General features: G+C 42.1%; 2 protein-coding genes and 1 pseudogene across 2 annotated transcripts; 2 read left to right on the top strand and 1 right to left on the bottom strand.

Annotated features, from left to right (window-relative positions):
- The first annotated feature begins 1775 nt into the window (after positions 1 to 1775).
- On the top strand, positions 1776 to 2346 carry LOC130835177 (40S ribosomal protein S7-like; annotated as a pseudogene).
- Positions 2347 to 9022: 6676 nt separating this feature from the next.
- Positions 9023 to 10452, top strand: IQCF2 (IQ motif containing F2). Its single transcript, XM_057706698.1, has 3 exons — positions 9023 to 9040; positions 9216 to 9311; positions 10069 to 10452. The coding sequence occupies exons 1-3, from the start codon at positions 9023 to 9025 to the stop codon at positions 10450 to 10452; spliced, it is 498 nt and encodes a 165-aa protein (XP_057562681.1).
- A 5274-nt stretch (positions 10453 to 15726) lies between these two features.
- LOC130835188 (IQ domain-containing protein F5) lies at positions 15727 to 17617 on the bottom strand. The gene is made up of 2 exons (XM_057706550.1): positions 17557 to 17617; positions 15727 to 16184 (listed from the first exon to the last, which is right to left on the bottom strand). The coding sequence occupies exons 1-2, from the start codon at positions 17558 to 17560 to the stop codon at positions 15739 to 15741; spliced, it is 450 nt and encodes a 149-aa protein (XP_057562533.1). The 5' UTR covers positions 17561 to 17617; the 3' UTR covers positions 15727 to 15738.
- Between the last annotated feature and the right edge of the window lie 6923 nt (positions 17618 to 24540).

Genomic DNA, 24540 nt, shown 5'->3' with positions numbered 1-24540 from the left:
CCTCCATTTTCACTGAAGTCAGCTTGCTAAGACAGATAGCAAAAGAGTAGGAGACCTCAGCAAATTATTAAACACTTAAAGGAGACTGAATTTTATGTAAGTTGCTTTTCAGAAAGAGGTTTTCAGAAGGAGGTTTTCAAAAATTGGTTTTTGAGTTAGAAACTTGGCAGAAGGTATGCCTAGGAAATTCTTACAATAAACATGGGATTACCTCTCACTTAATGCACCCAGAAGACCAGAACATTCGTGTAATGCTGTGTAGTGTGGTGAAAAAGGAAGCGCTGTGGAGTAATGAATAAATCAGCTAATCATCTAGAATTAGAATGGTCTGAGGGTGAATCTAATCATGGATTGGTCACCTGTGAGCCAAATGTGGTGTTTTATCATTTGCCTAGTTCAGCAGGTCAGCAGGAGGAAGCCATGGGCAATCATCAGCCATTCATGAAAGAAGTGCGTTGAGGAGTGGATGACCTGGTCAGGTCCTTCTCTTGCCCTCTACTCCACTCATGCAAAGCATATGTGTGGCAGCCTTCACTCCAGGATAACCTCTGAGCTCTGCCCCCTGAAGAAAGTGGTCAATCTTCCCATGAAGAGATCCTATTGTGGGTGTTGGACCTAAGCAGGGAAGAGTCAGGGCAATGTTTTTCAAACTTTATCAACAGTCCTAATGATGTGGAGGGTCTCATTAAAGCAGATTGCTGGGCCCCACCCATCATTTCTGATTCAGTGTATCATGTTCCCAAGAATGAGTATTTCTAACAAGTTTCCAGGTGATATTGAGACAGCTCTTCTATGGAACACGACTGCATTAGAGAAATCTACAATTCTTCCCCTTCTGAGTGGGAAAAGGTCAGTTTCTGCCTCCTATGAGTCTTTCTCCTGTGTGTCTCCTTTACTACTCATACAAAACACTTAATTTTTGGCCCTTTTGGAAAACCCTATTTCAGTCCTTTCCCTTTTCAAGAAAAAGTGGGTGTAAAGGTGCAAATACCATGCTCTAATCATATATTGATCTTTTTGATGACCAGCCTTCATCATTAGTCCATCCAAGAGCAGAGTCACCTCATTAGAACAAAGAACACACCTATTGGGCTTCCTAGGTGGCACAGTGGTTAAGAATCCACCTGCCAGTGCAGGGGACATGGGTTCGATCCCTGCTCCAGGAAGATCCCACATGCCGCGGAGCAACTAAGCCCGTGTGCGACAACTATTGAGCCTGTGCTTTAGAGCCCATGAGCCACAACTAATTGAGCCCATGTGCCGCAACTACTGAAGCCCATGCGCCTAGAGCCCATGCTCCGCGGAAAGAGAAGGCACAGTAATGAGGAGCCCGCGCACCACAGCAAGAGAGTAGCCCCTGCTCTCCGCAGCTAGAGAAAGCCCGCGCACAGCAACGAAGACCCAACACAGCCAATAAATAAATAAATACATAAATAAATTTTAAAAAAATTAAAAACACACCGATCACCCACAAAATTACAAAAATTTTAGAAGGTCTGTGTCACGATCCAGTTCAAAGACCCAATGTTAGAGCAAAAGATGCTCCTAGTGCTCTTATTACTTAAGAAAATACAAGAGTGTTTCCTGGGTTCTCTAGGCTTCCACTGTTTCCGTGTGGTTTTTCTGGTTTCTCTACTCACGTTATTCCTGCCTCTTCCTTTCTGCCCCCTGGGATTTAACGAGCTCTCCTGAGACCTAGGCCTCTCCCTAGGCCTCCAAGTATGTGTGGTGGGGGGATGGGGACAAATGTTAGCTGCATTGGCAAAGTCAAGGCCATGTTCAGTTCCAGTGAGAAGATCATGAAGCCCAATGCTGAGAAACTGGACAAGTTCGAGTCTGGAGTCTTCCAGGTCCTCCTGGAGCTGGAGATGAACTCGGACCTCAGGGCCCAGCTACAGGAGCTGAACATCACAACTGCCAAGGACATTGAAGTTAAGGGTGGTCGGAAAGCTATTATAATCATTATTCACATTCCTCAATTGAAATCTTTCCAGAAACTCCAGGTCCAGCTATTATGTGAGTTGGAGGAAAAGTTCAGTGGGAAGCACATTGTCTTTATCACTCAGAGGAGAATTCTGCCTAAGCCAACTCAAAAAAGCAATACAAAAAATAAGCAACCATCCCAGGAGCTGCACTCTGACAGCCGTGCATGATGTGATCCTGGAGGACTTGGTTTTCCCAAGTGAGATTGTGGGCAAGAGAATCCGCAAGAGACTGGATGTCAGCTGGCTCATAAAGGTTCATTTGGATAAAGCACAGCAGAACAATGTATAACACAAAATTGAAACATTTTCTGGTGTCTATAAGAAGCTCGTGGGTAAGGATATTAACTTTGAATTCCCATAGGTTTGTTTGTAAACTAAAATGACTAAATAAAATATTATTCACAATTTTTTAAAAACTACAAGTTTTTCAGCAGCTCTGTGCCAGGGTCTGGGAGCAAAGACCAATATATATTTTTTATTACCTCCAAGTCTGTAATATCTTGGTGTAAGAAATAATCAAAGGTTAAAGGGACATGTCAAAAGAATGCAGAAACCAGCCTGAATGGCTCCCAGTGGCCAAATCAGGGTCAATTTGAGCACCAAAATTATTATGATGATAGCAGATTATAACCTATTGGATTAAATAGGAACCCATCAGTTCGCACTGCTATAAATTAATAAATGAAAAACTGATGAGAAGAGAAATATCTTCTTTACAATGGAAAGCAGCTAATGTATGTAGGAAAAGTTATAGTATTAGAAATTCACTGCTCAGGACTTCCCTGGTGGCACAGTGGTTAAGAATCTGCCTGCCAACACAGGGGACATGGGTTCAATCACTGGGCCAGGAAGATCCCACATGCCATGAAGCAACAAAGCCCATGTACTACAACTACTGAGCCTGTGCTCTAGAGCCTGTGAGCCACAACTACTGAGCCTATGTGCTGCAACTATTGAAGCCCGCATGCCTAGAGCCCAATGCTCCACAACAAGAGAAGCCACTGCACTGAGAAGCCCACACGCCACAACGAAGAGTGGCCCCCACTTGGCCACAACTAGAGAAAACTTGCGTACAGCAATGAAGACCCAACGCAGCCAAAAGAAAGAAAAAGAAAAAAAAATTTCACTGCTCAATCACAATGGCAAAGGAGTAGGAAGTAGAGTTCACATTCCTCCACAGAAATGTTGAAAATACATCTACACAGAACAGCTACTGAATGCTGACAGAAGACCTCAGATGTCTGAAAAGATAAGAAAATCTTCACGTAACTGGGTAGGACAAAAGGAAAAAGAAAAAGAAGGAATCAGGACAGGGCTGCACCCCAGGGAGTGAGCTGTGAAACAGGAAAGGTTCCCGCACCTTGAGAAGGTTTCTCACCAACGGAGAAATTAAACTGGTTGGAGAGGGAGTTTCAGAGCCTAAAAGGGGAGAGCAGCAACCAGTTTGTGAAAGGCAGAACAGAGAGTAACGTACACAGAGGGTTGGCACCACCACCCTGCACTCTCCAACCTGAGATACTCCTCTGTCACTGAGGTTGGGGGTCAGGTGCTGAAGCTCAGACTTCTAAGCTCAGTCCCGGAGCGAGGATCAGGCTGCAGAAACAGCCTGAAGAGGTCGGGCCATGGCAACTGAGGGTGTACTAGGAAGAAGCCTGGACCCACCAGAGAGGCAAGGCACCATTAGTGGGAGGTGCTCGAGGAGAGGGTAGGCACCACCATAAGAACTTCTATCCCTGCGAGTGCTCCCAGGCAACAGGACACTGCCTATTTCCCCTTCACCCCCCACCCCAGCCCCATGTCCTCAAGTCCATTCTCTACTTCTGTATCTCCACTCTTGCCCTGTCACTGGGTTCATCAGTACAATTTCTTCAGATTCCATAGCATACGGTATTTGTTTTTCTCTTTCTGACTTACTTCACTCTGTATGACAGACTCTAGGTCTATCCACCTCATTACATATAGCTCCATTTCATTCCTTTTTGTGGCTGAGTAATAGTCCATTGCATATATGTGCCACATCTTCTTTATCCATTCATCTATTGATGGGCATTTAGGTTGCTTCCATGTCCTGACTATTGTAAATAGTGCTGCAATGAACATTATGGTACATGTTTCTTTTTGGATTGTGGTTTTCTCTGGGTACATGCCCAGTAGTGGGATTACCGGGTCATATGGTAGTTCCATCTTTAGTTTTGTAAGGAACCTCCAAACTGTTTTCCATAGGGGCTGTACCAACTTACATTCCCACAAACAGTGCAGGAGAGTTCCCTTTTCTCCACACCCTCTCCAACATTCATTGTCTCCAGATCCTTTGATGATGGCTATTCTGACCGGTGTGAGGTGATACCTCATTGTGGCTTTGACTTGCATTTCTCTGATGATGAGTGATGTTGAGCATCTTTTCATGTCTTTGTTGGCCTTCTGTATGTCTTCTTTGGAGAAATGTCTATTTAGGTCTTCTGCCCATTTGTGGATTGGGTTATTTGCTTTTTTGGTATGAAGCTGCATGAGCTGCTTGTATATTTTGGAGATTAATCTTTTGTCCGTTGTTTCATAGGCAACTATTTTTTCCCATTCTGAGGGTTGCCTTCTAGTCTTGTTTATGGTTTCTTTCGCTGTGCAAAAGCTTTTAAGTTTCATTAGGTCCCATTTGTTGATTCTTGATTTTATTTCCATGATTCTAGGAGGTGGGTCTAAAAGGATCTTGCTTTGATGGATGTCATAGAGTGTTCTGCCTATGTTTTCCTCCAGGAGTTTTATAGTGTCTGGCCTTACATTTAGGTCTTTGATCCATTTGGAGTTTATTTTTGTGTATGGTATTAGGAAGTGTTCTAATTTCATTCTTTTACATGTTGCTGTCCAATTTTCCCAGCACCGCTTATTGAAGAGGCTGTCTTTTTTCCATTGTATATTCTTGCCTCCTTTGTCAAAGATAAGGTGCCCATATGTGTTTGGGCTTACTTCTGAGTTCTCTATTCTGTTCCATTGATCTTCCTTTCTATTTTTGTGCCAGTACCATACTGTCTTGATCACTGTGGCCTTGTAATATAGTTTGAAGTCAGGAAGCCTGATTCCACCAACTCCACTTTTCCTTCTCAAGATTGCTTTGGCTATTCGGGGTCTTTTCCATTTCCATACAAATCGTAAGATTTCTTGCTCTAGTTCTGTGAAAAATGCCATTGGTAATTTGATAGGGATTGCGTTGAATCTGTAAATTGCTTTGGGTAGTACAATCATTTTCACTATGTTGATTCTTCCAATCCAGGAACATGGTATGTCCCTCCATCTGTTTGTATCATCTTTGATTTCTTTCATCAGTGTCTTGACGTTTTCTGCATACAGGTCTTTTGCCTCCTTAGGCAGGTTTATTCCTAGGTATTTTTTTCTTTTTGTTGCAATGGTGAATGGGAGAGTTTCCTTAATTTCTCTTTCTGCTCTTCCATTGTTAGTGTGTAGGAATGCAAGAGATTTCTGTGCGTTAATTTTGTATCCTGCTACTTTACCAAACTCATCGATTAGTGCTAGCAATTTTCTGGTAGAGTCTTTAGGGTTTTCTATGTAGAATATCATGTCATCTGCAAAGAGTGACAATTTTCTTCTTCTTTTCCAATTTGGATTCCTTTTATTTCATTTTCTTCTCTGATTGCTGTGGCTAACACTTCCAAAACTATGTTGAATAATAATGGTGAGAGTGGACACCCTTGTCTTGTTCCTGTTCTTAGAGGGAATTCTTTCACTTTTCCCCCATTTAGAACGATGTTGGCTTTTGGTTTCTCATATATGACTTTTATTATTTTGAGGTAATTTCCTTCTATGCCCATTTTCTGGAGAGCTTCTATCATAAATGGATGAATTGTGTCAAAAGCTTTTTCTGCATCTATTGAGATGATCATATGGTTTTTATCCTTCAATTTGTTGATATGATGTATCACGTTGATTGATTTGCATATATTGAAGAATCCTTGCATCCCAGGGATAAACCCCACTTGATCATGGTGTATGATTTTTTTAATGTGCTGTTGGATTCTGTTAGCTAGTATTTTGTTGACGATTTTTGCATCTATATTCATCAGTGATATTGGCCTGTAATTTTCTTTTTTTGTGACATCTTTGCCTGGTTTTGGTATCAGGGTGATGGTGGCCTCGTAGAATGAGTTTGGGAGTGTTCTGCCTTCTGCAATATTTTGGAAGAGTTTGAGAAGGATAGGTGTTATCTCTTCTCTAAATGTTTGATAGAATTTGCCTGTGAACCCATCTGGTCCTGGGCTTTTGTGTGTTGGGAGATTTTTAATCACTGCCTCAATTTCCGTACTTGTGATTGGTCTGTTCATAGTTTCTATTTCTTCCTGGTTCAGCCTTGGAAGATTGTACTTTTTAAAGAATTTATCCATTTCTTCCAGGTTATGCAATTTATTGGCATATAGTTGCTTGTAGTAGTCTCTCATGATGTTTTGTATTTCTGAGGTGTCCATTGTTACTTCTCCTTTTTCATTTCTAATTCTATTGATTTGCATCTTCTCCCTTTTTTTCTTGATGAGTCTGGCTAATGGTTTATCAATTTTGTTAATCTTCTCAAAGAACCAGCTTTTAGTTTTATTAATTTTTGCTATTGCTTCCTTCCTTTGTTTTTCATTTATTTCTGCTCTGATCTTTATGATTTCTTTCTCTCTGCTCACTTTGGGGTTTTTTTGTCCTTCTTTCTCTAATTGTTTTAGGTGTAAGTTTATGTTGTTTATTGGATATTTTTCTTATTTCTTGAAGTAGGACTGTATTGCTATAAACTTCCCTCTTAGAACTGCTTTTGCTGCTTCCCATAGGTTTTGGGTCATTGTGTTTTCATTGTCATTTGTTTCTAGGTATTGTTTGATTTCCTCTTTGATTTCTTTAGTGATTTCTTGGTTGTTTAATGGCGTATTGTTTAGTCTCCATGTGGTTGTATTTTTTACAGTTTTTTTCCTGTAATTGATATCTAGTCTCATGGCATTGTGGTCAGAGAAAATGCTTGATACGATTTCAATTTTTTTGAATTTGCCGAGGCTTGATTTGTGACCCAAGATGTGATCTATCCTGGAGAATGTTCTGTGTGCACTTAAGAAGAAAATGTATTCTGTAGTTTTTGGATGGAATGTCCTATAAATATCAATTAAATCGAGATGGTCTAATGTGTCATTTAAAGCTTGTGTGTCCTTATTTATTTTCTGTTTGGATGATCTGTCCATTGATGTAAGTGGGGTGCTAAAGTCTCCTACTATTATTGTGTTACTGTCAATTTCCCCTTTTATGGCTGTTAGCATTTGCCTTATGTATTGAGGTGCTCCTATGTTGGGTGCATAGATATTGACAATTGCTATATCTTCTTCTTGGATTGATCCCTTGATCATTATGTAGTGTCCTTCCTTGTCACTTGTAATAGTCTTTAAAGTCTAATTTGTCTGACATGAGTATTGCTACTCCAGCTTTCTTTTGACTTCCATTTGCATGGAATATCTTTTTCCATCCCTTTACTTTCAGTCTACATGTGTCCCTTGGTCTGAAGTGGGTTTCTTGTATACAGCATATGTAAGGGTCTTGTTTTTGTATCCATTCAGCCAGTCTGTGTCTTTTGGTTGGAGCATTTAATCCATTTACATTTAAGGTGAGTATTGACATGTATGTTCCTATTACCATTTTCTTAATTGTTTTGGGTTTGTTTTTGTGGGTCTTTTCTTTCTCTTTTTCTGGCTGTAGAATTTACAGAAGTTTTAATATAACCAGAGTGCAGATAACTTTTGACTCACTCTCTATATGTAAAATAGATAACTAATAAGGACCTACTGTATAGCACAGGGAACTCAGTACTCTGTAATGGCCTATATGGGAAAAGAATATTAAAAAGAAAAAAGAGTGGATATATGTATATGTATAACTGATTCACTTTGCTGTTCACCTGAAACTAACACAACATTGTAAATCAACTAGACTCCAATGAAATTTAAAGAAAAAGAAATTCACTGCTTAGAAACAATAATAGTAATAAACTACTCAGGCAAGAAACATTAAGGAATGCTAATCTGAAGGTGTGACCAATATGGTGAAGTAGGAAGACCCTGAGCTCACCTCCTCCCACAAGAATACCAAAATTACAACTATTGACAAAGCAACTATCTATGAGAATGACCTAAAGACTAGCAGCAGTGACTTTCCACAACGAAAGATATGAAGAAGGAACCACAACAAGATGAGTGGAAGGAGTGGAGTCACAGTATAGTCAAGACCCACACCCCAGGGTGATGACCCACAAGCGAAAGGTTAATAATGATTGCAGAGGATCTCCCCAAAGAATGAGAGGTCTGAGCCCCACATTGGGCTCATTAGCCTAGGGATCCTGCACCTGGATGATGAGCCCCCAGAATTTCTGACTTTGAAGGCCAGCAGGACTTGTGTAGCAGAAAGCTGGAGGGCTGTAGGAAACAGAGACTGTTCTTAAAGGGCTCATGAAAAATCTCACATGCTTTGAGGCCCAGCACAGAGGCAGTAATTTGAAAGTAATTTGAGAAATATTACCTTTTAAATTGATCTTTCACCACTCATTTTTGTTTTCAATTTAATTAGTTTTAAGTTTTTGTTTTTATTTTACTGCTTTCTAGATTCATCTAGTCTCTCTTCTAGTTTCCTTTGGTGCACTGAAGTACTGAAGTCTGAATCCAGGGAAGACAGGAAGTGCTAAGTCTGAGGACACACTAGAGCACTGTATGGAGCTATCCTGCCATGGTCCCTCCTGTCCTCTTGTGAGACTGATAATGAGAAAGAACGTGGATGAGCCTCACTGGAGGAACAGCACCCAAGTGCCCTGAGCTCTGATACGTCTCTGGCAGAAGGGAAGTAGACAGGTAATACAAGTTCCCATGGAGCTTGTTTCTGAGGAAGACTCAACTTATGTGGCAGATGTCCTAATCCTCATGTCATAAAGCAATTGTTAACTCATAGCTCTCCCCCTCATATTACTCATGCCAGACCTTGGGAAGTAGAGAAATAAAGGAACCATCTAGAGACAAGCCATGGGGGTTCGATTTTGTGTAAGACACATGGCCAGATCCACTAGGCGGGCTGGAGGGTGGGTGGGAATCACTCTGGACTTTACAGGTTTTGGGAAAGAAGGGGATGCTGAGGCAGTGGGTATCTTTGTCAGAGCCTTAGAGAGAAACAGAGTCTTAGCTCATCCATTCATTTTCCATTTAATTTTGATGACAGACAGACGGCAATTTAATTTTAATTGTAATTGAGGATATCGAAGAAGAAATTAGGTTGAGGCAGAGGCAGAAGCAGCGGCAGAAGCAGGAAAAAGAGGTAGGTAAAATCTCCATATAATTAACAGATATCTAGAACATTTATGTCGGTGTCATGAGGTTATGGAATTGTGCTTCTTAGGGATCCAGAGTTTAAAATAATCAGGAGTCAACTTAATATTGGCTCATTTGCCTCCACTCCCTTCTCAGCATGAACTCTTTGGGTCGGGTTTGACTGTGACATGAAGAGTGAATGGAGAGAAGGAAAGCCATCAAGAAATGCATGAGCTGAGAGATGAGAATGTAAGGACTCTGAATTAGAAAGTAGAATGTTCACAACATGGGGAGGCTAGGAGTAGAATATGTAATGAGGGAGTTAAAAACGCACTACCATTTTGAAATACACTGGTGTGGCAGAAAGCAATCAGTCAATGGGACTAGAATTAACAGAGAGTACCAGACAAAAGCATTATGAGGACAAACCTCCCAAACCCAATAAGCATTGAAGAGGTAGAGTGTAACTAAGTCCCTCACATCCCTAATGCACCCTTCTAGTTACTAATGGGTTTTCCCTCGATCTATGCACCTGTGAGGTAGTCAAGAGAAGGATGCTGTGACTCTGAGGACAAAGTGATGTGTCTATATTGGCAGAGGAGGACTCACCACCCAGGACTTCTGCCTCTTAGTCAGTGTCCTGCTAACTCCCCTGAACTCCCCAAAGAAGGGCTGACTGTTAAGAGAATCCAAGCCCTTTCCAGGAATATCCTAGAAGTTGGTGGCAGGATGTTCACTGAGTGGTCTCTCTTATCTCTGCCTAGAAAAATTTAAAAGAATTAATAAAAGCAGCCAAGAAGATCCAGGCCTGGTGGCGTGGCACCCTGGTGCGCCGGACATTGTTGCATGCAGCCCTCAGGGCCTGGATCATTCAGAGCTGGTGGAGACTGACAATGGACAAGCTGCTGCAGGAGAAGCGGAGGGCAGCCCTGATTTCCTACGCACACATGGAGAGGGCAGTGGTCAAGCTCCAGTCTTTGGTCCGTATGTGGCGCATCCACTGGCGATACTGCCAAGTGCTCAATGCCATTTATGTCATCCAGTACCACTGGCAGTGCCACAACTGCCAGACCTGTGCTCTCCTCCGAGGCCACTGTGTAGTCACAGCCTCTCACCTGCAGTTTCACATTGAAATCATCAACCCCTAAGGGATGGCAAGAAGGGGCACTGTGTCTCCTGTCCCCAGTAAAGGTCTAACCTGATCTGGTATGTCTCGTGGTCTTCCCCTAGCTAATGGAAATTTTAGGACTTAAGCCATGCTGCCTCTTCTTCTCCCTGGGAAGGAACTTCAGTGAGGTTTTCCCCTTGTGCCCACAAACCCTGTTCTGGGTTTGTCTGACTTCCATATGCTACTTAGTTGTCAAAACAGAAACTGAAGTCCTAGTCTACCCTGATACGTGACAGAGCCGGAAGTCCCAGTTCCCATCCCCAGCTGAATCCCTTTCTTCTCACCGGGAATCTGAGAAACAGGTGAGCTTCATCTTCCCAAAGACTTTGGGTACCTCTGCACATGAGAATAGACACTGAGGCTCTTCTCTGTCCGCCGGAGTTGGGGATTGACTGGGATCTCAGATGCCTCAGACAAGGTATCTTTGGTAATCACCTAGTGAAAAAGCCAACATGTGGCTGACTTTTCTGGGAGTAGTGCAGTGCAGCCCCAGGTGAGGGACAAGAGGCTGGCCTTGGTGATAGATGTGACTGGGTATGCTGATAAGCAGATGATGACCCTGGGGACTGGTATAAAACAGGAGTTCATGGCACTTCAACTCCATTTTCACAATTCCCTTGCCAGAACTCCTCTCTCTGAGGGCTGTGCAACAAACAGGGCTCCCCCTGATATTACCCCCATCCCTACGCTTGTCTCCATTCTCCCTCCCATGGTCATACTAAAGCAGTGCTACGCAATAGAAATTTCTGTGATGATGGAAACGTTCTGTATCAGTACTGTCCAGCGTGGTACCCACCAGCCACACATGGCTGTGGAGCACCTGAAATGTGCCTGGTGCAAGTAAAGAATTGAATTTTAAATTTTATTTAAATTAATTTAAGTTTAAATAACCACATATGGCTAGTGGCTATTCCATTGGATAGTGTGACTCTGGACCTTACCATTCCCAATAATTGTACTGTTGCCCAAATTGCTTTTTCTAGAGTTCCATTGTCCTTTTACTTTATTCTCTCCTTCCAGTTCACCTTTCAGATACCGCTAATAGAATGTTTCTTCAGATGTGTTAAGGTTTTCCAATCTATTGACCCTACCAATTTTTTTACAGACATCACCCCTGACAAACCCTTGTATCTTTCTTTATTCCGTTCAGGCTCTATACTTAATTATTGTGATCTCTCCCCTGAACAACTTGACTTCCCTTGGTCCTCTCTCTGCAAACATGTGTGGGAAGTACTTAATCATCTACCTGCTCTGTGCCTGCAGAAGAATGGCATGGCTAGAGCAAAACAACCATCTCAGTTCATATTCATGACTGCAAATCTCCACTGGACAAATTTCCCAATAAATTTCTCTGGTGTGTTTGCATCTCTTTTTTTCTGAATTGAATAGTTCATACCACGTCCTTTCCAAATGCCCAATTCCACTTCTCCCCTTGAACTCCATAATGATGATATATGTCACCACACATTTAACTGAAGAAATGGGAGCAGACTGGACCCCCATCTTCCTACCATCTCATTCTCCATCCCAGCTCCATGTGGACCACACTTGCTGCCTTCCCTCCAGTTGAAATAAATGAAGGGTCTTTAATCCCATCAAAGGCTAACCCCTCCATTATCCTGCTGCTATCTCAAGGTGTTTGATCCTGCATTCATAACCCCACTATCCAAATTATCAACGTCTACCGCTTCCATCTTTAAAAAATATGATCTTAATCAATTTCTTTTCCAGTTCTCCATTTCTCCTCATAGCAAAACATGCCGTCACTGTTTCCACTTCTGTTCCTACTATTTTCTCTTCAGCCCTTTCCAGTCAGGCTTCTACCCCTCACTTCACTGAGACTGCACTCATAAACATCACCAACATTCCAACTGACCAAATCCAATGGTTATTTCTCTGTTCTTATGCTTTCTCTCTACATCAGGCTACAAAGTTAATTACTCCCTTCTTATTAAAATACATAATTTTTTAAAGGTAAACAACAAAAATCCTATCACTTAATCCATAAATACTTTAATATATATCTTTAATAGATGGGACCTTTGTAAAAATATAACCTCAATATATCATCTTTCAACAGTCACAATAGTTCCTTAATATCATAGAATATATATGTACCTAATAACTGAGCTTCAAGATACATAAGGTTATTTTCCCCATTCCCCTTTATAGTCACACACTACTCTCCACCAGAGCCTAGCAACCATTGATCTGTACTCTGTACCTATTGTTTTCCCTTTTCCAGAACATCATATAAAAGGAATAATAGTTTGTAGCCTTTTGAGTCTGACTTCTTTCATTTAGCATAATGTGTCTGAGACTTCTTTGTGGTGTTGTGGGTACTCATTTGTTTTCATTGCTGGGTGGTATTCCATTGTATGGATGTTATCAGAAATTTTTACCGGTTAAAGGATCTTGTAGTTGTTTCCAGTGGTCACTAATTAATCTGCTATGTATATTTGTGTGGATTTTTTGTGTGTATGAACTTAAGTTTTGAACTTTATTTGGTTAAAAACCTAGGAGTGAGAGCTTCCAATTTTGGTACAAGATGGTGTCAACTGATCATTATCATTTGTCTTTTTGATAATAGGCATTCTAACAAATGCGAGGTTATACACATGTGGTTTTGATTTCCATTTCCATTATTAGTGGTGTTGAGTACTTTTTCATCTATCACTTGGCCATTTGTATATGGAAAGAATGTGTATTCAAGCCACTGGCCATTTTTTAATCAGGTTTGGTTTTGTTGTTGTTGTTAGTGTTTTTGTTTTTCTTTGCTATTGGGTTATATGAGTTCCTTGTATATTTTGGCTATTAACCCCTTATCAGACACACGTTTTACAAATATTTTCTCTTGTGCTATAGGGAGCTTTTTTATATTGCTGATTGTTTCCTTTGCTGTGCAGAAGCTTTTTAATTTGCTGTAGTCTCAGTTGTTTATTTTTGCTTTTATTGCCTATGCGTTTGATGTCATATCCAAAAAAAATCATTGCCAAGACCAATGTCAAACAGTTTTTCCCCTGTTTTCTTCTAGGAGTTTTTTGGTTTTAGGTCTTACACTTAAGTCTTTGATCCACTTTGAGTTGATTTTTGCACATAGTATGAGAGAAGGATCCAATTTCAATCTTTTGCATGTGGATTTACAGTTTTCCCACCATTCTTTACCAGCTCTATATTCTTGTCTGCCTTGTCAAATGTTACTTCACCATACATATATGTATGTGTTTGTTACTGGGCTCTCAGTTCTGTCCCATTGATCTGTGTGTCTGTTTTTATGTCAGTACCATACTGTTCTGATTATTATAGCTTTGTAATATCATTTGTAATCAGGAAGTGTGATGCCTCCAGCTTTGTTCTTTTTTTCTCAAGAATACTTTGTCTATTCAGGGTCTTTTATGGTTATGTACAAATTTTAGGATTGATTTTTCTATTTCTGTGAAAAATGCTATTGGAATTATGATAGGGATTGCACTGAATCTATAGATTGCTTTGGGTGGTAAGGATATTTTACAAATATTAACTCTTCTCAACCCTGAAAATGGAATATCATTCCATTTATTTGTATCTTCTTCCATTTCTTTAGTTTTCAATGTATAGATCTTTCACCTCCTTGGTTAAATTTATTCCTAGGTATATTATTGTTTTTGATGCTGTTGTAAATGAGACTTCAAAAAAATTTTTTTTCAGATAGGTTATTTTTAGTATATAGAGATGCCACTGATTTTTGTACATTGATTTTCTATCCTGCAACTTTACTGAATTTATTAGTTCAAACAGTTTATTAGTAGAGTTTTTAGGGTTTAGTTGAAGGCATAATTCCAGAAAATTGGACAGTAAACTGTGGTTAATTTTGGTCAATTTCAGCTCTTATCATGGTACTGGCTATCCATCCCTGACACCCTAATCCCCAGCACTATGGCAGGCAGCTGTGAATGAGTTCTGGAGAAATTTGTACAAAGCTTGCAGAATCCAAGGTGAGCAATAAAGAATCTGTCCTTCAAATATTAGGGATCTGTGCTCAGATTGCTTACGGCTGCTTATAATCACAGAGGTGCAGAAACAGAGGCAGGGGCCATTGTTGCAATCCCCATCACTATTGTTGCGACACCCTCCCTTTCCAGCTGAAGTGACTTCCAGGGGATTTAAAGACATGGAACCTTTTCTTCCTCCTCCCCTTTTCTCTTTTCCCCTTTTTGGGAGCCAGACAGCTAAGAACTAGGACACTTAAAAGCAACCACATATACAGGGGAATTTAAAAATTCACGATGTATGCCCTGGGAAAGGTACAGGCCCAGAAAAGACCAGAGAAGACCTTAAGTTTACACCTTATACTGATCCCCAGCACAGAGACACCCTACAACGAACCACCACCAACAACAAAAACAGCAAAATCAAGGAAAGAGTGAAAATTTGACCTCTAGAATAACTACATTATGAGATTCACATGTCCAATCTTCAACAACAGAAAAATTGCAAAGCATACAAAGAAAGAGGATAATTATGGCCCATTCAAAGGAAAAAAGTAAATCAACAGAAACTGTCCCTGAGAAAGACAAGATGGTGAACTTAATGTAAAAATACTCTAAAACAACTAAACCTTGAAGACCTTATGCTAAGTGAAATGTCAGACACAAAAGGACAAATACTGTATGATTCCACTCATAAAGCATTTAAAGGAATCGAATTCATAAAGACAGAAAATAGAATAGTGGTTGCCAGAGGCTGGGGAAGGGGAGAATGAAGAATTACTGTTCAGTGGGTACAGAGTTTAAATTCTGAAAGATAAGTGAAGTTCTGGAGATGGATGGTGGTGATAGTTGCACAACAATTTGAATATGCTTAATATTACTGAGCTGTTTACTCAAAAATGGTTAAAATAGTAAATTTTATGTTATGCATATTTGCCACAAATTTTAAATAATATTTCTTAAAGACTTTGGGGAAAAGAGCAAAAGATGACACAGGCCTCCATGTTGCACAAATACTTTGGGGCACCATTTACATAGACCACACTTTGAAGGAGTCTCCCTGGAGTTGAAAGACTTAGCAATCCTGCAACTCCAACTCTCCTATGACAGACATTGCTAATCAATCACAGGCCCTGCTCATCCAGCACCAGACTCTCAGAATTCTCCACACTGGACCCCAGGCAACCCCTGCCACTTCCTCAGAGCTGATTTATGAGATGCCAAGTATTTGACATCATTAGCTCAATGACCTTGAAGTATATCTGACAGAGCTGAGGACACAAATGTAGCAGACCTGGTCATTCCTTTATTGGAAGGGGTATGCACTGTTGTATTCTACAAGCTTGCGAGCCCAAAGAGATTTCAAGTTGAAGATTCAGTTGGTTTTCTTTGAGGTCGTAATGGCCCTGAATAAATCCACGGGTATGGCAATTATGCCAGCGCCAATAGACCTGGATGATGCGGACAGCGTGGAGCAAACGGCAGTAACGAAGGCGGATGCACCACATGCGGAACCAGGATTGCAGCTTGACTGCTGCCCATTCTTGCCGCGCGAAGAATTCTAGGGATGTTCGCCGCCTCTTCTCCTGCAGCTTCACCAGTTTCTGTTTCCACCAGTACTGAATGATCCACGCTCTGAGAGCCGCGTGCAGCAGCGTCCTACGCACCAGGGTACCCCGCCACCAGGCTTGGATGAAAACAGCCGCTTTCTGGTCTTCCTTTATCATGATTCTTACTTTGGGGCCTTGCAGGAGAAAACAGGGGACACTTAAGAAAGTCATACATTTCGGCCCTAAGGTATGGCAGGAAGGGGTCCCTTTCTCTGATCAGGAGAGCTGTTGTGGGCAGCAGCTGGACCTCGGAGATCAAGTAAGTGTCCTGCTTCTGCCACTCTCTGCTTAATGGGTATGGACAGATCATCTTGCTCTCTGGGTCTCAGGGTCTCCATCTGTAAAATGGAGGTACACCTCACCCAGCTTTACCTGGACCTGGTTGACCATTTAGAGATCTAGAAGTGAAAGAGATACACGTTTCACCTGGACCTAACCACCTACCTGAGATCCATGTCTCTTCCCTTCAGACCCCTTTCATCTGCTGGGAAAGTGGCATCCTTTGCTCCCCCTGCCCTCTCCCCTCTGACTTCGTTAAACCTGCCTGCTATCTCCCCTCTGCCTCACCAAAACATTAAAAGATTCCTCCAACTCGCACACTTTAAGAGCTTAACAACAGTTAACACATACATCAGTACAAAGATACACGCACACAAGCACACATGACCCAGTCTTCCTGTACCTTGGCCTTTGCATTCCCCAAACACATTCCCCACTCGGAGCTCTCAACCCTGTGTGGTCTTTGCACTCCTCCTTGGCACACACCTTGGCTAGACTCACAGCTCTCAGCCTAAGGAGGAAATAGGGGGAAAGGACAGCCAAAGCGGGGTCAATCCCTCTTCATTTCCTACTCTGTGTATGGTGGTCATTCATCCCAGTTTGCCTGGCACACCCTGGGTTTATGCCTATTGTCCTGGTATAATGTTGATAAGTGCCCCTTTCACTCCCTGAAGCATCTCTCTTTGGACAATAAGTTACATGGTCACTAACTCTTGGGTCACTCCACTGGACCACAGAGATATCACAAGTCAAGGCTTTCCCCAACACAGTATGGCCTGGATCCATCTACCCAGGGAGGGGCAGGAGGGCAGAGGCAGTGGTGTGAGTAGGGTGTTGGGGGTCCCTTGCTCTCCTCTTCTTTGCTCCTTCAAGCTCTCTTCTATCAATGTGACTTCATCATTAACTTAGATTATAATTTGGAAGGTTTGCTGTCCTTATCAAAGTTTAAAGAGAAAAACATGAAAGTAAGGGTGCTCTCCCCACCACTAGGTGCCAAGTCAACCACACACTAGGCTTCCGGGACTTTCCTGGGATCTCAAACATGAGAAGGGATCCCAAACATGAGAAGGGATCTCAAACATGAGAAGGGATCCCATCCTGAGGTAACTATGGGAAATGTACTACCCTCCAGAAAGCTTGGATAAATCTGTCTCTTATAAAACATTAAATGCGCATGGCTTGGGGTGGATGGTCAAATCCCCTCAGGTCTGCACTCTACTAAATTACCCATGGTTAGGGTCTAGATGTTCCCATCGCCTCAGGTCTGTTCTCCTGCAGCCACTGCTCAGGCAGGAAGAGAAGAGGAGGGGAGAGAGCCATGATGTCATAAAACCACCTATGACTCAGGCACCAGAATGGCTTCCAATAACTGAGCACCTTCTAAGGAAAGGATCTGTCCTTTCTTTCCTACCTAAATGGACAGAGTTCTGGCTACAAAGAAGAATACCCCAAATACTGACCCATTGACACAAAGGTGTATAGTGATACTCATTAAAGCCTAGCTGGTATTCATTAAAGGGATTTCAATTCACTTATTTTTTAGTTAATTTTATTTAAGTATAATTGATTTACAATGTGTTAATTTCTGCTGTATAGCAAAGTGATTCAGATAGATAGATAGATAGGTAGATAGATAGATATAGATAGATAGATAGATATAGATATATATTTCATATTCTTTTCCATTATGGTTTATCACAGGATATTGAATGTAGTTCCCTGTGCTACACTGTAGAACCTTGTTGATTATCCATTCTATACATATATAGTTTGCATCTACTAATCCCAAACTCCCAATCCATCTCTCCCTCACCCTCCTTTGGCAACTACAAGTCTATTACCTGTGTGAGTCTGTTTCTGTTTCATAGATATGTTGATTTGTGTCATATTTTAGATTCCACATATAAGTTATATGGTATTTGTCTTTCTCTTTCTGACTTACTGCACTTAGTACAATGGATTTCAATTCATTTAAACAATGGTACACCAAATAACAATTAGAAGGAATGAGTGTGCTCTCTATGTACTGCTATAAAAGAATGTACAAGATTTAGCAAGATTAGCAAGTTCATCAAGTCAAGATGAACTAAATATAAGCATAGATTTATAAGCATGTCTTATAAAGCCATTATTTTAAAAGGCGGTGGAAATTAGGAAGATATCCACAAAAATAAACAATGATCATCTCTGATGAGGACATCAGAGTTGGGGGAACAGAGTAAACTCCCTTGCTGTGGCTAAACCTTCTATGTCTTGCCTATCTGTAAGTCACCCAGTTATCAGGCCCCTGGGAGAGCAAGATCCACACAGGCCAGAGAGCCCATAAGCCCCCAGGACCAGCCCAGAACCCCCATCTCAGGCTCAAGTGGCCTCAAGCACTCTCCTGTCTATTTCTGCCCCTGAGGGCCTCAAGGTCACAGTAAGGGGATGGGTGAAGGTCAGCCACTGCACAAGCAGGGACCCACCTCTGTCTGCTCCTGGCCTCTGAAAACCCACCTGGCTGTCATGAGGCCCTGGTCCCCTCTCAGTGTCACAGCCCCAGGGGTCACTGAGAAGTGCATTTGCAATGTGTACAGTGACATGGAGGAAGTCAGTGTGGGGCTAAGGGGAGAGCAGATGTAGAGAGGAGGAGGAGGCCATTTAAGGCTGGAGAGGGGTGTCAATGTGAAGTTAATGGGATGGGAGAGTGAAAAGGAAAAGAGTAAATTGGAGAATGGGGAAATAGTAGAGTACAATGCATGGGACAGTGAAGGTACAAGAAGCATCTGTTTGAAGATAAAGGTATTAGCCAGGCCCCTGGGAGATCCACATCAGTTTACTACCCCCATTAGTCTGGCTCCAGAGTCTAGCCCTTAGTCACCACTGTCCAGTCACCACTGTCCCTGCTGTCCCTGGTAATAATCATGGAATGATGACATTCATCCCACTTCACAGATGAGGAAACTGAGGTGCAGAAACTTTACATGGCTTAGTGTGGTCTCACAACTGATTTGGAAAGAGGCCAGGGACTCAGGTGTTGATGGATGTGGTGACCCTAGGGGCAGGGAGGTTGTTGGGGCTTTGAGTGCCACCAGGACCTGCTTGAACTCAAGCCAGTGGGCAGGAAGGAGCCTCCGCAGGGACTAAGGAACAAAGGGCTGACACCATTCAAGGGAAGTGTTTGTGAGTGTGCTTGGGCAAGGGGCCTGGGGCAAGCATGATGGAGGTGCATCTCCTGGAGCTGGAGTAGGGGACACAGCACAGGGAACAAAATACAGGCACCCCTCAGGCCTACTCTGGGTGACCCACAGAAGTACCAGCATTCTGGGGTGTCTCCTCATTCTCCCACCCACCCTCACCTTTCTCTGCCACCTCTACCAGAGCTCCTAGAGGTTCTCAGTAGATCCCTTCAGAGAGAGGTAGAAAGAAGAAAGGAGGGGTCAGTGAGGGTCTCAATGGGATCAGCCCTCCGAATATGTCCCCAGCCTCAGAGCCTGCAGGGGAAGGAAAGCAGGTCTGCTAGGAGTGGCCTGTGCTAAGACAGCCCTTCCCTCTCAGCCCTTGCCTGGGTCATTTCCTTTGCCTCCACCCCCACACTGCAGCTCCGTTACCCTTAAATGCAGACCCCAGGCAGCTGTCTTCCTGGCAGCCCCTAAATTAAGAGTGACTTGGTAGGTCTGCACCCTGAGAAATCCCAAACCTCCTTGTAGATTTCCACTATGGTCCTCATCAAATCCTACTGTAGTCACCTGTTTGCTGACCAGCTTCCTCCCTCACTGGTTCCTGGAGAATGGAGCCTGAGCCGCTTTCATATTTGTGACTCCAGAGGCTGCACAGTATCAGGACATAGTAGGTTAAAAATAATAATTGTTCATTGAATGAGTAATGAATGGATGAATGAATGGACTCTACCCCTAGCCCACTTCTCTGGAGATCCAAAGACATCAGTGCCTGCAACGCTTCTCTCCATGACTAGGGATAGATCCTGGCATGCACTGTCCTGTTCCCTCTGCTTGGGGTGGGCTGAAAAATCCCCAGGTCTGAGATGAGGAGACTAGAGCATTTTGGGGCTAGGAGAGAAGGGTGACATGGGGAAAACCTGGAAGGGAGAAAGGGAGAAAACTGGAGGCAGGGCAGGGGGCACATGGGGACTTGGAGTCTGAGAGAGAAAGGTAGGGAGAATGACAGACGAAAGTGAGACAGAATGTGACTTTTTTCAGGTGACACCCAGTGGCAACCCTGAATCCTCAGGCTCTCCCCACTAAGCAGTCTTGTTGCTGCTTTCTTCTGTCCATGAATGTCCACTGTCCCAGTGAGGAGGTCCTGACAGGTGGACTTTGAGAATGAATCCAAGACCCCTTAGTGGCCCAGCTTGGATTCTTGCTCCAGGGCTGTGGGTGGGATGGTTGCTCACGAAAGACTCTTCTCTCCTTCCTAATGGTCCCCAGCCCAACTCTGACCTCACTGTGGGCATTTAAGACCTGGAGCCACAACAGAACTCCTAAGTGTATCTCACTGAGAGAGAGGCCCTGGCCCAAGAGATACATTTGCTTTCACCCTGGGCCTCAGATCTGGGAGTTTTGTAGGGTCTGCATATTGCTTGTTTAGGGTATTGTGGGGTCAGGGAAGTTCAAGACTGCATAGTCCTGGATGGCTGGTGTAATTCAACTGTTAACACCAATCTTAAGTCGCTAGCTACAGGCTTCCCCTTAGGAAGGACATGCCTCGGTCAAATCCCTTCCCTATGGCCAAAGGCAATTCCTAGTACAGGACATAGCAGTGACCCAGCAGCAGCTAGTATTCCCAATGGAATGAGTCATCAGCTAAGAAGAGTGGATCCACTGCATCCACATATTCACTACAGCCCACCCCTTCATGTCACTCACATATACTTGCTTCCCATAGCAAGTTTTTACCATTTAAAAATAGCTTCTTCAGAATTCAGGTTGTTCTTGTCTCCTGGGAAAACTTAAAAGAGAATGGTCAGAGAAACAAACTTCAGTCCCTACTGCTACAGTTTATTTTGAGGCCATTACTCAAACTCCTCTCCCCCTTCCTCTACCACCTTTCTAGATTCCTCTCACCTTTGACTAGCATTTCTGCTGGTCTAGGCAGTTTGCCTAAAGGGGAAGCAGTGGTTCAGACCCTCATCTGAGGGATCTGGTTCTCTGGTTACCATGTACTTCTCAGGCCATGACTGCATTCATCTACAATTATACCTGGGCAGCAGAGCACCAAGACATCTTCCAGTGAGTCATCCAAGCAGCACTCATACTCTTCCCTGCCCCCATAGTGTAGCAGCATTCCCCTCACCTTCTCCTTGTGATATCAGGGTTAATTATCCCTGACAGGGTGGTGACCCCTTTCATCGCCTGCTTGACTCTTGTCAAAAGGAGTCTGAAGTGACCAGGTCACAGCCATAGCTTTAACAGGACTCTTGCAGTGACCCCTGATGGCTGCCTTCCCTCTCTAGAAACTGGAACCTCCAGTGAGATGGAGACTGAAGGTGCAGGGACAGAAAGCACAAACACCCAAGCATATAACTAAAGGGGGTGGTCACAGGTGCAGTACCATTTCCACACATTGGTTAAGAGACACATACATTCTACCTACTGGGGATTCAGCACCGTGTAATGGGCATTGATTTAGGGCTTGGGTTGGCAAACTACAGCCTGTGGGCTAACTCCAGCCCACTGTCTGTTTTTGTATATCCTGCAAAGAATGGTTTTTACATTTTTTATTGTTTAAAAAACTCAATAATATTTCATGACACATGAAAATTATATGAAATTCAAATTTCAGTGTTCATAAATAAAATTTCATTGGAACACAGCCATGTTTATTTGTTGGTATGTTGGCTATAGCCACATGTGTACTACAATGACAGATTTGAGTAGTTGTGACAGACTATATGTGGCACTCACCACTTCCCACTGCTCTCAGCACACAACAAATCAAAATGCTACGGTTATAACTGAACAGTGTTTTGGGTGCCAGACATATTGCTGCGCTGTGACTTTTTTATTACTAGTGCATACCTATCGTGTCAGAACAATGAAAAAAAGGAGAAAAGTGGACTTTAAGTATCGCACTTTTAAGAACGTGGCAAAGCATTGTATTCATTATGTAATGACAATATAGCTGTGCCAAAAGAATACGATATTATCTATCTATATTACCAGACTAAGCAATGCACAATATTCATAACTCACAAGAAAGTAATTATCATAAAATTTTAAATGGAAAATCTCATCACAGCAGAATTTCTTCACAAAAATAAAAAAATGAAAATGAGCCTGCAAGCAGTTTTCAACTTGCTCATTTGTTAGCCAAGCAAGAAAAGATGTTTACTAGTGAGTTAATTAAATCATGTTTAATTGCAGCTGCTGGAAAAAAAAATGTGTCCAGAGAAAATAAATATAACTATTAGCCTTTCGATGAGAATAGCTGCTCCAAGAGTTGAAGACATTGGGAACAAAATCAGAAGTCAAAGACAGGGCAAATGACTTCAAGTGGATTTCCTTGTCTCTTAATGAGTTGACAGATGTTACCAATACAGTTCAGCTGTTATTCATTGAGGGGTAAATGCCAAGTTCGAAGAGACTGAAGAATTGAGTTCTATGAATAGTCTACATGAAACACAGTTGAGAGTATTTGTTGAAGAAGTTGAGAAAACATTAATTCACTTCAACCTGAAGTGGAATCTGCTAAGATGTCATCAAAATGATAGTGGTAAAAATATGTGTGGAACAGGAGGGGAAAAGGCTTAGTTAAACAAATTTACAAAGTATATGAAAATATAAAGTGTGTAAAGCCTGTGGTTATTCACGGTATTACTCATCAGTAGGTACTTTGTGGGAAATATTTGAATCTATGGTGTTACTGAACCAGTAATGTCAATGATTAAGTTTCACTTGCCACTATTGACTTAACCATCATCAGTTCCATGAATTTTGGTCAGAAATAGAAGCTGAATATTCAGACTTATCAACTGCACAGCAGTTCCATAGCTTAGCAGTGATAAAGTGTTATTGAGGACTTTTAAGCTCAAGGTCAAGATTGAAAGTTTTCTGAGAAAAACTGCCTTAAACTACTATTATCAAACTATGAATGGCATTGGAAATAAGCTTTTGCTGCAGTCTTCATGTTTTTAATGAATTAACCTGAAATTAATGAGCAAAGCAACGCTTTATGTGAAACTTATATTGAAGTCATTTTAACAAGTAATTTAAATCACAAATAATGTCAAGCTGCTTTATGCACTTCCTGAGCTGTCAAAAGTTAAAACAAGAAGCAAGATAACCATTCTCTCACAAATTTGCAGTGGATATATTCTCTGAGTTTAGAGTTCCAGCAGCAAGCACTTTTCAGACTTCCATGTAAGTACAAGAGGAGATTTCATATTTGTAAATTTTTTGATCTAAGCAATTGAGGAGAAACCACCTGAACTTCAACTAGAAGTAATTGATCTTCAATGTAATGACATGCTTAAAGGCAAATATCAAGAAAAGAATCTTAGAAGTCTACAAATATCTTCCAGTGATGACTAGTCTCAATTACAATCCCATGTTCAGGAATTTATATTATTTGGCGGTGCCAGATATTTTACATCATACCTATGTCAATGAAAAGACATTTTCAGAGACGTAAATTTTCATTACACACAAGCATTAACAGATAAACATTTGCAGTTGATTTTGATGGTAGAGAACACTAACTTTCAGTCTTCTTAATTGGGCTAAACATTATTCCCCTCCCACCCTGACTGCCAGTTTTTGTTTTGTGGGTGTGACTCCCTCTTTCCTTGTTTTGTTGCTGAAGCTAAATTTTTATGCTACTTGACATTCTCAGTGAAAGATGAGGATCATTAGCCCCACTTCACAGCTCAGGAAACAGGGGCCCAGAGAGGGAAAATGACATGTTGTGGCCACACAGCATGAGTGGGGAAGCTAGGGTTGCTGTGACCTAGCTTGGTCTGGCTCCAAAGTCCTTGCTCTTTACTCTGAGACACTGAACACAAGAGAAATGGAAGCAAGGAGAGAGGAGACAGAAGTCCTTCAGAGCAAGAGTGAGAGACTAGGATCTGAGTGAGACACAAGGGGCGGGACACAGAGGGACAAAGCAGGAAAGACAGAGCTCAAGCCATAGTGCAAGACAGAGAGTTGGAGCATGAGACCTCTGGGCAATGCAAGCTGAGGGACCAACTTGCCAGGGCTGAGGAGATGGAGCCAG

The sequence above is a fragment of the Hippopotamus amphibius genome, chromosome 13 (assembly GCF_030028045.1).
Source record: "Hippopotamus amphibius kiboko isolate mHipAmp2 chromosome 13, mHipAmp2.hap2, whole genome shotgun sequence".
NCBI classification, from domain to species: domain Eukaryota; kingdom Metazoa; phylum Chordata; class Mammalia; order Artiodactyla; family Hippopotamidae; genus Hippopotamus; species Hippopotamus amphibius.
The sequence above is the reverse complement of the archived record's forward strand: the minus strand, read 5'-3'. Positions and strand labels throughout refer to the sequence as shown.